At 30.4% G+C, this 13,477-nt stretch overlaps 1 protein-coding gene and 1 long non-coding RNA gene across 2 annotated transcripts in view; one reads left to right on the forward strand and one right to left on the reverse strand.

Annotated features, from left to right (window-relative positions):
• LOC111088142 overlaps positions 1 to 9,287 on the reverse strand; it is a 13,654-nt gene extending 4,367 nt beyond the window's left edge. Inside the window, exons 1-2 of the long non-coding RNA XR_002612744.1 lie at positions 9,277 to 9,287; positions 24 to 26 (exon numbers count right to left, since the gene is read on the reverse strand). This is a non-coding gene — a long non-coding RNA (uncharacterized LOC111088142). The remainder of the gene's footprint in view (positions 1 to 23; positions 27 to 9,276) is intronic.
• LOC106468882 (UHRF1-binding protein 1-like) overlaps positions 235 to 13,477 on the forward strand; it is a 46,123-nt gene continuing 32,880 nt past the window's right edge. Inside the window, exon 1 of the mRNA XM_022397248.1 lies at positions 235 to 312. Within this exon, the coding sequence (XP_022252956.1) occupies positions 254 to 312 (59 nt within the window). The 5' untranslated portion in view covers positions 235 to 253. The remainder of the gene's footprint in view (positions 313 to 13,477) is intronic.

The following is a 13,477-nucleotide window of genomic DNA, read 5'->3' on the forward strand; positions in this document are numbered from 1 at the left end:
CCTATGGAATGCTGGGATATTACTGACTTACCATTGTTTCAAATTAAATTATCCATATTTATTATTTAAGTTAACCATGTTGTACATATTTTTATATAAATTGGGTTTACTTATAATGAAACTTAAATATTATACTCGATATATATAATGGGTTTGTGATACATTTGTCCCATACTGTAGAGCAACTACTTTAACCAAAAGTTAGACTTAAATACATTTTGTATCTCAGTATTTAGATGAGGTTTTGGTGGAAATGGAAACTTGTGAGGAGTTAAGGCCAGTTATGCCCTCTGCTAGTCGCCCAAGTTACAGGTTGGTGAATTTTATTTTTCATAAAGATTTGTAATTACAAGTTCTTTTCTACCACTTGATAGGCTGGTCATAAATTCTATTTTCTAGTGTTAACTATGAGGATAGCTTTACAGTATAAAGTCAAAGAAATATCCCAGCATTTCATGGTCCAATTTTTTTAACCCAAATTTCTAATATAAAGTCTGAGAAGAAATTTACAGTATAACTTTTTAAAAATATCAGCACTTTATAGGCCAACTAAAAAGTAAAAATTATCATTTCTGGTGGTAAATCTGAGAATAAATGTACAAAGTCAGTAATATCCCAGCATTCCATAGGCCAGCTATTAACCCTTATTTCTAGCTTCAAATATGAAAATAGATCATAATATTGTTTATTAAACCTTTGTTTGATAATATTGTTTATTAAACCTTTGTTTGATAATATTGTTTATTAAATCTTTGTTTGATGATATTGTTTATTAAACCTTTGTTTGATGATATTGTTTATTAAACCTTTGTTTGATGATATTGTTTATTAAACCTTTGTTTGATGATATTGTTTATTAAACCTTTGTTTGATGATATTGTTTATTAAACCTTTGTTTGATGATATTGTTTATTAAACCTTTGTTTGATGATATTGTTTATTAAACCTTTGTTTGATGATATTGTTTATTAAACCTTTGTTTGATGATATTGTTTATTAAACCTTTGTTTGATGATATTGTTTATTAAACCTTTGTTTGATAATATTGTTTATTAAATCTTTGTTTGATATTGTTTATTAAACCTTTGTTTGTTGGTACATAAGAAGAAATCTCTCTTTCAGATATATTGGACAAAACTGAAGTCTGTTCCCATCCAGTTGGTAAGATTGTCATTTCCCATACACACCTATCTATGAATTATTATAGCTTCTTTAATGCCCAGTTTTTCTAATTATTCTGCTAAGATCTTAAAGGTGCATCTTAAATGCTTTGTTTTTCTTTAATTTGTGTTTATTGACCTTCGAAGAATTTGCACATACAGGTTAATAGTGAGGTCACTAATAATAATGTATCATATAGAAATTTCATCAATATTTTAATGATTAAACCCATTTATGGTGATTGGTATTTGTTCCATATGATTTCAGATGGTCTAGTACATAGTTAAAAGCCTTAGTACATTAGCTAATGTTTGATGTAGCTGTTTACACATAATCCACAAGTGACAGAAACTTGATAGCTTGGATAATTTTGGATGGTAGACATTTCTTCATGGGTGGATTTATAATGAAGAGAATTGTGAAAGTTGAATTATGATGTCAAGTTTTTTGGTAGCTCATCCTGATAGCATGTAACTGCTGAAATTTGCAAGTATGGTAGTAATTTGCAGCCTATAGGCAGAAATAAGTGGAACAGAAAATGTGTGCAAAAGAAGGAATAAACGAAAGAGATTGAAAATATATTAATGAACTAAAATTTCAAAAGAATTGAGAACTAGAAATTTTTAAGATGAGAAAAAATTTAAAACAAATATGTGACCCGTGTAGCATACAAAAATAATGAAGAAATAGTCAAAAACAAAAATCACTTGGGTAGAAATAAGTTAGGAGTGAACGTAAAAGCAGATGTTCATAACAAATTAAATGGTTCCTATATGAATGTATTGTCAGCTGATGCAGAGTAGGTGGTGGGTGGTGTTGACTGGCTGTTTTCCCTCTAGTCTTATCACTTCAAAATTAGGGACTGCTAGTGCAGATTGCCCTTAATTAATTTTGTGTGAAATTCAACAACTAAACATTGTTTTCATTGTATTGGAATTATTTATGAAACAACATGTTCTAGTTATGACACATTAGGCCTAGGAAAAAAGTGCTTTGTTTCCTATTACATGCTGAAACAAATTATGGTAGATAGATAGGTTTTTTTTTTTAGGTCCTCAAAAATAGGGTAGGTAGGCAGAGTATTGGGCTGATTGAATTTTGTCACTGTATCCTTTGACCTACTGATACTTGCAACTTCCGTGGGGCATCTTGGTTTAGGCCTACAGTGAAATTCATCGATCTGACACCAAACATGTGTACTAATTGGTCTATCCCAATGTCCACTAAAACATTGCCTAAACCAACATATGTTGATGTCTGCTTCTAATAATTCCAATCTAGTTTGGGATGGTATGACTCGAACACATCTTTGACTATTCCAGTAAACTGTGACACTGTCTTTTTTGTAGGGAAATGTGGACATTTGTTAAAGACGACAGCCAATATTCTAGCTGACGTGATGAAATGTATAACATTGCCCGAGTGGAAACTCGGCTGTAATTGGCTGAGAGCATTGATACACCAACTAATGAATCAGAGACATGGTTTTTATGACCTTCATCTTGCACAGTATGATAGCAGATTGGTGCAATAATTTAATGAAAACAAATTAATCGAAGAGCATTTTCCATTAGGGTCGGGGGGGGGGGGGTTGACATAACTTTAGGATTGGGCATTTTTGTATAGGGTTAGTGAGGTAACCAGAAACAAATCATTTTTATTTCTAGGCCCTAACTATAGTACAAAAATAATCCACTCTTACTGGACAGATGGGAATTTTGGTCTAAATAGGCAACTTTAAGAGCAAAACTAGTAACTAGACAGTAAGAATACCAAGTACATTGGTTTTTCTCAGTCTTTACTGCAGAAAATATACTTACACTTTATTGTGTGTATTTCAAGCAATATCCCTATGAAAGATTTTGTGATAACTGTATCTTGTTATATTAGCCCATTTAAAATCACTAATATATTATATTCACATTGACTGTTCACTACCTGATTTTAAAAGTTAGTCTACAACTGTTATCAGTAATGAACATACTGTTAAATTTGGACAAAATTACATTTTGAATTTAGTTATCTTGAAGATATTTGATTGAAAGTCTAATGTAAAGTTCTGTTTGAATTTTCTTTCTAGCATATTAAATCTTTGTTTGATGATATTGTTTATTAAACCTTTGTTTGATAATATTGTTTATTAAATTATTGTTTGATGATATTGTTTATTAAACCTTTGTTTGATGATATTGTTTATTAAACCTTTGTTTGATGATATTGTTTATTAAACCTTTGTTTGATGATATTGTTTATTAAACCTTTGTTTGTCACTTGTGGATTACGTGTATACAGCTACAACAAACATTAGCTAATGTACTAAGGTCACTTCTGGATTATGTGTATTAAAAACAAAATCTCACAATTTAAGCCAGGGTTTTCTCACTAAATTCTATTCTTAACTTCTATCCACTTTTGTTCGAATATAGGGTGGGCAAAACCCTGGGTTATTACTTGATTCATTAAGAGAAAAGACAGTTTTCTATTTCTGGTTGCTACACGTTATTTTCCCTGCAATAAACTCGGTTAACTGCCAACTAGCAGATGTAAAGTTCTGGACACAGATAGCAAGAAGCAAAGTTAAGAAGTGTTTACTTGAACAACTTTCTACGTCCAAACCGAACTAAAAGAAAATATAGAAATATATATAAAAAAAGACATTTGAACTTACTTTTAGCCATGCTTAAATATTTAGTTAACCTTGTGATAACTGCATATTTTAGACAAGCTCTAAAACTAAATAATTTAATTTTATATCTTCCCACCTTCAAGATACATAAAAACTGTTTTTGGAAACTTAAATATAATGTCCTTGTGAGTAATGAAAAGTGTGAAAATCACAGACTTTGCACCTGCGTATTAAATGCGGAATCCTGGGTAAAGAAAACACTTGATGTATTCCACAGGACAATGTCTAATAATGTATTGTTGTAAGATATTTTTCTAATTTTCTTATGTTTGTATTAATGCTGGCTAGAGGTGACTGTTTAGCTTAAAATCTGGAATGTATTTTTAAAGTTTAGAAAATAACCTAGCCAATAAAAAATACAAGGTGCGTTAGATTTGTTCTTGATTGATTTAGGAGGATTCATTAGTGAGTTATCGAGTCATTAACAAGTTAATCTTGCAAATATTGAAATTGTGTTTGAATGAAGAAACCTGAGATATGAGAAATTGTCACATATAAGTAAAATTTGTATTAGTATCTGCTGTGACTTAAGGCTATCAGTTAGAATTGGTAAAGCTAACTTGCCAAACTTGTAGTCAATGAAATATAATGCTTTCATTATCATGTATTGACCGTTTTAATTCTTCTTTTACGAAATAATTTTAAAAAACTATCTAGCAATAGAAATCGTTGCAACGCTAGTGTCAATAGTAAGTTAATTTTGCCAAAAATAAAATAAAATACAGGCTGATCTTTAAGATGACACTTGTTTGAAACGAGGTTGAAATTGGTTGGAAATTATGAAACAGTGGAAAGACAACAAAGAAGAAAGAAGCAGAAAATTAAAAGAAACCAGAAGAAATATAAAGAAAATGTAAATAAGATCTAAAGGAGAAAGGCAGACAATTAAAATAATATTAAGTAAAACCAGAAAGAAAATGAAAAGAAGATCAAAAATAAAGAGACGGGAATTAAAAAAATGAGATAGAGATTTACAGGAGAATTATAAATACAATTTAATTTCATCGAATACAAGATCGAGAGAGCCTTAGGAAATGGTTAAAAGGATTATATAAAAAAATTGAACAAATACAAAGAATTATAACACCAAGACGTAAAAAGCCATAGGAAATGTTTGAAAGGACATCATCTCTAGGGTAAAATATCTAGAAAATTAATTGGCAAATGTAAGAATCAAATGAACTAAACACCACTTTCGCATGTGCTTAAGAATTCCAACCTCAAACATAATAAACTATGCACCTGTTACCCCTACTGTTATGCCACCTATGACCATGGGACCTACTCCTGCTACACCACTACCTAGTCAATGGAACCTACTCCTGCTACACCACTACTTAATCAATGGGACCTGCTCTTTTTACACCACCAGATAATCAATGGGAGCTACTCCTGCTACACAAGTTATGGAACTTAGCAGGCCACTTCAACAACACGATAAATACAATATATGCGTATTCATAACATCAATATGTTTTTACTTCATATTATTATGTATGTATGTAACAAAAATGTTAAAAATTATAGAGGGCGTTTAAGTTAAATCGTGTGTGCGTGAGCATTGATGTGGTTGGTTTAGGATATATGTAAGATTATAAGTTAGTACGTACATCATATCGAAAATCTTGTTTTCGAACGAATTATTTAGTATATTTCGTAAAAATAGTAAATTCATATTTCTAGTCTACAGCTCACAGTTCTTGAAATGGCTTCGTTGATAAAGAATCAAATCTTAAAACATCTTTCAAAGTAGGTGTTTGTAAAACTTAATCAATGACTAATGACAGTAATGTCTTTAAGTTAAAGTTATGTTACTCGTTCACTCTGTGTATTTCACTATTTCCAGTATTTGTCAGTGTTAGACTATGGGGCAAACCCCACAGAGTCTAAAGGGCAAATCCCCTAACTTCTTAAACTTAAGAGTATATTATTATGATAGACGTCAAGCCTTGAAAGTTAAAGAAAAATAACCAAATTTCATAGTTTGAGCAAAAGCTTTCACCTTTATTATCCAAACATTAAATTAATGTTTTAATACTTTGCGATGTAAATCATCCAATTCTAAGTTCTAACGAAACTTAACACCATTCTTTCTAGTCATGCCCTTGAGTATTGATATTATTATCACGATTGACTTGTAATTTCGTATTTTGGCGTATATTCAAGGTGTGCATTAGCTACTGAGTGCAGTGTTAAATTTTATCTTACTCTTAGTTTACTGCATAGTGTAAACAGTAAAGTTACTAAGTTTTGTACCTTGAATTTTGGATATCAGAAAAAAAGATTAGCTTTACCTAAGGAAATAAACTATTTTTAAGTGATATTTTTTATGTTGAAGATGTTGACTAAAAGTAGGAGATATATATGATAAACTAATAGTAATAATGCCAAAAAATAGCTGTAAGTCATTGTTGTAAATCTCTATAACAGTCTTTGCTGTGAACAGGTGTTTTAACTTTTATTGCCATTCCATTGCAGTCTTGGTTTGAAAACATGTTTTTAGGTTTTCTTTCAAAGGCTATTTGGACCAATAAAGGTTCTTTAAGTTTTGATGTGATTTTTATGCAAATCAGATGGTAACTCTTAGTAATTATCTCTGCCTTAAGACATTAAGTATAACATGATGTTGAGCCAAGAAACCTCAAAAGGACTTTAAGTTTATTTATATTTGATAAGAACTTTTTTCAGATGCTATGAACATGGGTTCTTTATACTTGCATAAAAACTTTGACTATATTTACTAAATAAGTAATGCTATAAATATATTAAAATTCACTCCTCAAAGAAAACCTAAAATGTAAACATACTTTCACTTTGTGGAATGTAGTATAATTAATTTTTTATCATGGCTATCTGCTATTTTCTTACAAATATACCTCTTAGTTTCTTTTGTATTTTTTTTTTTAAATATGAAACTATTTGTCATTAATCTTATGTATCAAAATCAAATTGTTTTTGTTTACACTCAATTTTCAAACTAAGGAAATACATAATACATACATTTCTTTTAAAAATAAGGCTTAACTATGTCACAGCCATTTTCATGAGAATAAACATAGTGAGAGAACATTCCATTAAGAACTTCTCCAAATTCACAATAAATAAGATAAACACACACACGTACACTCGCAGAAACCTTTTACATCCATTAAAGTGTATCTATTTCACAAGTTATTTATTGTAATTGAGAAATAATTTCCCATAGAAGTCTGATTCCAAAGTTCGTACCTTTTACACCTGTAATATCCATTACTAACTTTACAATTTGTTATCATAAATGTGGGTGTTTTACTTTAAGACAAAGAAACGATGGCTGATATAAATAATACAAATACAGATATAAAACTGATTTGAAAGAAACAAAGAGTGAAGCATATAAAATTATCATTATTTTAATAAAACTAGTATAAAAGAAATGTATTGCTTTCAGTACATTATAAATTATATTAAAACCAAAAGTCATTTCATAAATGTATGAGGAAGAGATTACATTATCAATAAATAAAAAAATGTAAAGGTTAGGAAAAATACACCATATTAAGGGAAATCTCACCCTAGTAATATAACTTTATCTTTTTTTAATGATATTATTTGTCTGGATGATGAAATGATATGGACCTATTTTTAAAAAGCTTTTAATAATGTGCCATGTAAGAAATTGGTGAAGGGTGCTAGTGAAATGCCTCAGTGATCAGTGCTTGGCCTTTGGTTTTTTGTATTTATATTAATGATGAGGGAGAATAATTAATAAAAGTTTGCTGTTGATATTAAACACTTAGATATTTCTAGTTGTATTCAGGCTGTTGGAAAATGACTTTTAATTATAGTAAATGCTATAATAATTAGACTATAATAATTTAAATTATACATTTAATATGGATGGGAACCCACTCAAACTTTGATTGAAGAATAGGATGCTTTCATAGGTGGATAGGTCATTCATGCCTTCAAAGCAAACTTCTGTTTTAGTTGTAAAACAAACAGAATTTTCAGATTTACTTACAAACACATTGATTACCAGTAAAAAGATGTGATTATTTATTTACAAGTAACTAGTTAGTCCTCACTTGGAATACTATGTACAGTGTTGGTCTCTTTCTTTAAGAAAGATATTGACTTAATTGAGGGTTACAAGGATAATTCTAGGGATGGAAAGATTGTGTTATGGGGATAAGTTAAAAGCTCTTTCATTATTCTCTCTTGAGGTGCTTTTATTGAAAATTACTAATGGATAAAATCTTCAGATTTATTTGTATTATATAGTAGAGCTATAGGACACAAGTTGTAAATTTAAAGACGTGCTAGGATCCAGTTAAGAGCTTTATTTTTCTAACTTTATGATTAGTTTATGGATTGATTTGCTAATGGTAATAGTAGAGACTGGCACCTTATCAGTTTAAGAGAGGAATTGATGATATTCTTCAAAGTAAGTGGTAGATTTAAATTATTATTTTCTTCCTGAGTGAATGTGCAGGGAAATAATTGAAGGTCCATGTGGCTTCCAGTGTTCTCCATATATTAAAATATCAAACAACAATGTTATCCAAGAAACAATGGATATGAAAGTAAGCAAGCTTAAAATATTACACCCAATATTGAAAGGTGTTTATAGTCATATAAACCGCAGAAATAGAATTTAGTATTATCAATATTTAAAATATTCTTATATATGACTTATCATGAAAAAAAAGGAATATGGCTGAAATTGTAATTTGTTTTTTTAGCAAGAAATTTTACTTTTAAATTTATTTTAAGATGAGTAAGTAGGAATTGTGTTAATCCTATTTTGTTTGAACAGAAAGCTTTTTCTGTTGGAGTAAATCTTTACTGTTTTAGAAAAATTGAAAGTGAATAGAAAATAGGCTTAGTTGTAGTGAGCAAAAGGTGATTATAATTGTAACTGCACATTTTTCTGATTGGAAGTGTTTGTGAAAGTTCTATTCTGGAACCTTCTATGTTACTTTTATCAACTATTTGGATAGTTACTTGGGCAGTATTATTTTTAAATGTGATTATGATATATAATTTATTTTAGGGAAGTGTTTGTTTCATGCAAAAGGACTAGGATATTTTTAGTAAGTAGAAAAATGAGTGTAAAATTATTTCTGTTATTTAAAAGTATAAAATGATATAGTTTATGTATGAGAATAACTTTGATTCTATGGAAAACAAAAGTTATTAAGGTGTGAAGTATTAATAAATGTGTAAAACCTTCATTTGTGTGATTAATTGTAGTGACAAAAAAAAAGAGAGAAAGTAGAGTACAGGAATCTAGATATGGAAATATGCAATACAGAATAGAAAGGTTATTGTAACATTAAAGAAGGTAAGGCCTAAGAGTGCTGGATGAGGACATGAAAATCTGAGCTGAATTGCGTATTTCTTTTTGGAACGTAGCCAATATTATTTACATTGTAGCAGAGAAGTACTGTATTTATTGTAGAATTATGTCAGTGACAGCACTGTTCCGACAAACTGCATGGAAATCGGTCAATATAAATGGATTGTTTGTGGTGTATAATATTTAGAACCTTTTCAGATAAATTTATGTATTAAGACTAATGATACTAACATTAGTATCATTTATATTAAAGGCTTGCATGATTGATATTGTAATGTAGTAAAAGATAGTTTAATTTCTTGCAAATTTTTGTATCACTCTGCTAGTTTTTGAGATTTTAAATATGCTTTTCACTCGGGAATCCTCTTACAACTAAACTAAAACAGTATAATAAACAGGAATTGGGGGTTTAATTCATTAAATTTATTATTGTGTTGTCTGTCCAACATGACCATTGGTCACTAGATACAGTGTACATTTACATCTTACAGAGGAGGAAATGCTGGGAATATTCAAGTTAAAACAAGTTAATGAATTGCTTCAGTCTCGGTTATTCATTGCTGTTATTTTATTGCGAGTGCTATGAACTAAGCCTAATGCATCATGGGAATTATTCTTGTTATGCAGTCATACATGTTTATGTAAGAACATTGAATATTATTCCGTATGCTCGGTATCCTTAGAAAGTCTGCTCTCGTTTTCCTTGTATGAGAGGTTGAATACATAATATATAACTTAGCATTAATTATGTTGACTAGTGACACATCAAATAATGATTATTTGATTAATGTCATCAACCAGTATTTCTGATGATTATTTCAAACACCTGGTAATTGAAATTGGAGGTACATCAGTTAAGGCCCTACAAATTATCAACTAAATGAAATTAGGGTTCCAGATTACTACTACCGTTTTCAATTATGTTGAACACAAGGCTATATTGGATTAGCTGTGCTATGTTCACTATGTGGATATAAACCTGATTTATAATACTATAATTTTTCTCTCTAGTAAATTCGTAGAAATAATTCATTCTTTTTTAGCCCTCTCATGAGAATGGTTTATTAGCTGAATGTAATCAATTAATGATCCTGATGGTTAACTAAATAGCAGATTTCACTAATAGTTTTTTGATTATTCAGTTTGTTAGTTTCTCATAACAACTTTGTGTAACAGTAATGAGGTTTCTTTGAAGTACTGTGTGCAGTTTTGATCCTTGGACTACAGGAAGGATAGCATAAAGTTCAAAAGATCAGAGAGACAGAGATTACTTGAGCTATGAGAACTTTTGAACTTTTGTCTGGAGTTAGAAGTATTGAAAAGACTTAATTTAGGTGTTTTAAGTTGTTAGTAATTTGAACATGCTTCTTATGTTTAGTCTGAGTGGTGGAATGAGAAGTAGGTTAAAATGTAGAATTTCCATTCACTAAAATGAATGTTGTTTGATTATGTGATATGTGCTTTTGGATGTATAAAATAATTTTGTGAAATAGGTGTTTTGATGTGTACACACACTTAATTTGAAAACATTTTTCACATGTTTTATGTGGGTGAGGGTCTTGATGGGTTGGATAACTTTCGGTCTCCCCGATTTTTCTTGTGTTTTTAAATATTGAACATAGAAGCTAAAATATTTATTTGATTTTGTTTGAGGATATTGAAAGTTTACAACATTTGTCTGTTACATTTAACTCAACTTGAGGTTTATGATCAGTATTTCATGTATACAGGGTAATAACAAGTCATCATGTACATGCTTTAGAAAAATATACTTATAAAACATACATACTTGTATGTGTATTTTCCTTCATCTGCATCATGTAGATGAAAGTATTGTATGTTGCAAAATTATTGTTCTTTTAATATTTGTTTAATACTCCATAAACACACAGATTTGCAAAGAATCTATCTCCAGATAAATTACATGTCAGTACACTGAAAGGCCATGGTGAGCTTCAAAACCTGGAGTTGAATGAGGCAGTTTTAATGGACTTGTTAGAACTTCCGTCGTGGCTCCGTCTTACACGAGCAGTGTGCAACTATGTCACCGTTCAGGTATGTATGATGTAGCTGTTTACACATAATCCACAAGTGACCTTAGTACATTAGCTAATGTTTGTTGTAGCTGTATACACATAATCCACTAGTGAACTTAGTACATTAGCTAATGTTTGTTGTAGCTGTATACACATAATCCACAAGTGACCTTAGTACATTAGCTAATGTTTGATGTAGTTGTTTACACATAATCCACAAGTGACCTTAGTACATTAGCTAATGTTTGTTGTAGTTGTTTACACATAATCCACAAGTGACCTTAGTACATTAGCTAATGTTTGTTGTAGTTGTTTACACATAATCCACAAGTGACCTTAGTACATCAGCTAATGTTTGATGTAGCTGTGTAGAGTTTTAGTAGAGCATTTATCTTATCTCGTGGCACACACATTATTTTATTGCAATTTAACTTTGGTTTAGCTTAATATTGCACAGTTCTAGTTTAATGAGCAGGGGAGGGGCACATCCTAGACAAAAGAGCTCAGCGGGATTCCACTTCCTTCCTTTCTCTCTCACTCACTGGTCCAATATGCTCACCACAAACACACTTGCTATTTGTTTACTTTTTTGTCTGTGATTATATTGATATATTTTTTAGTACAAATTGTTTTTGTGCATCTTTCCTGATTCATCTCTTTCCTCTTGATGAACTCAGTCAGAGATTGGAGTGATAAATAGATGCACACTCCACAACTCGGTTTCCTTTGAACCCCCAGTTAGCGGGTACTAACTGATTACTCTGAGAAACATCTGCGACTTGGAACATACCACAGCCCCAGTCAAATGTTTTATTACATAGAAAATTTCATTTTTCTCGGGAAAGTAAAACTAGCTAGAAATAGTCAAGGAAATCACACATTTCAAATTACAACAAGAATCAGCACGAACATAGAACAAAACTAGTGGTCGCCAAGATACCGTTGACCACAAACATTTTAAGTATTCTACAGAAATTACCTTTTAATCTAATTATGTCTCCACAGAGAGACATGTTTTTTTATTATTATTATTTTATCTTCCTCTTCCAAAACATTTTCAATGACTGACATTCCTTCATTTCTCGGCGTATTAACTTGAAACTATTTAGGTCTATACTTTGGTCCAGTACACCCAGACGTCTTTTTAATTTTTTTTCATTTAGACCTTTTTAAGGATTCTATGGTGACAAAGGTAACCCCCCCAAAAAAAATGTATATTTTGGGCTCCTGTGCGGTCATATTTACATTATAGAAATGAAAATTGGCACATATATAAATTTTCATGAGCCGAACACCTTAGCATATAAAAAGTTGGATTTGCCATTTTTTGGGATCAGAGCTCACAAAAAAGCATAATTTTAAGATTTTTTGGTCAATCACTCGGCCATGTTTTTACCGGTTTATATGGGATTTAGTACACAAATATTTTTTACAGGTCCCATACACTGACAAACAAAAATGGTGGACCTTCCCATTTTTAGTAATTATATTGGGATGAAGATACTACAAAAAACGTAATTTTATGTTTATGAACTACCGGCGCTTGTGTTTAAAATGTTTTAAATTATAATAAATAATTAAAAACAACGTTTTATATTTACACAATAAAAACTTTATTGAAGCCGTACGGCTTCCACTTTTTTGACAATATATATATATATATATATATTCCATACTAATGGAATTCTGATAATAAAAATTATTTTAAATATGAAGTAAAAAAGAAAAAAACTAAGTATATAATAACATTTTAACCAACTATTTCAACGAAGCTAATAATTTGTTATTGTTTTAACGCAACGCTCTGTACAACGCGAAGTATCAACCTTTGCTTTTTAATCTTGTAAATTCGTAAACTTACCACTGGTCTGATTAAAGAAATAACTTACAAAACACATGTTTGTTAAGCACAAAGCTACACAATGGGTTGTATGTGATGCGTCACCATGAGTATCGAGACCCGGTTTTTAGTTGTATAAGTCCGCAGACTTAGCACTGAGCCACTAGGGGGTGCAAAGCATATAAACATTAGACGTTAGCTACGTTTACTGTCACCGATCCCCTGTCTCGTTGAAATATGGAAATAATTTAGTATGTTTCTCATAAAAAGAACCAAATATAATATCAAATATCGACTGACTAAATTCTCTCGTCACTTTGTTTCTATCACCAAAGTTAAATTGTGTTTTAATTTATTCTTCTGAATACAAGAATTAAATAACAGATTAAACAAAAAACGTTTCTGAGATTATT

The sequence above is a fragment of the Limulus polyphemus genome, unplaced genomic scaffold (genome assembly GCF_000517525.1).
Source record: "Limulus polyphemus unplaced genomic scaffold, Limulus_polyphemus-2.1.2 Scaffold3203, whole genome shotgun sequence".
NCBI lineage: Eukaryota > Metazoa > Arthropoda > Merostomata > Xiphosura > Limulidae > Limulus > Limulus polyphemus.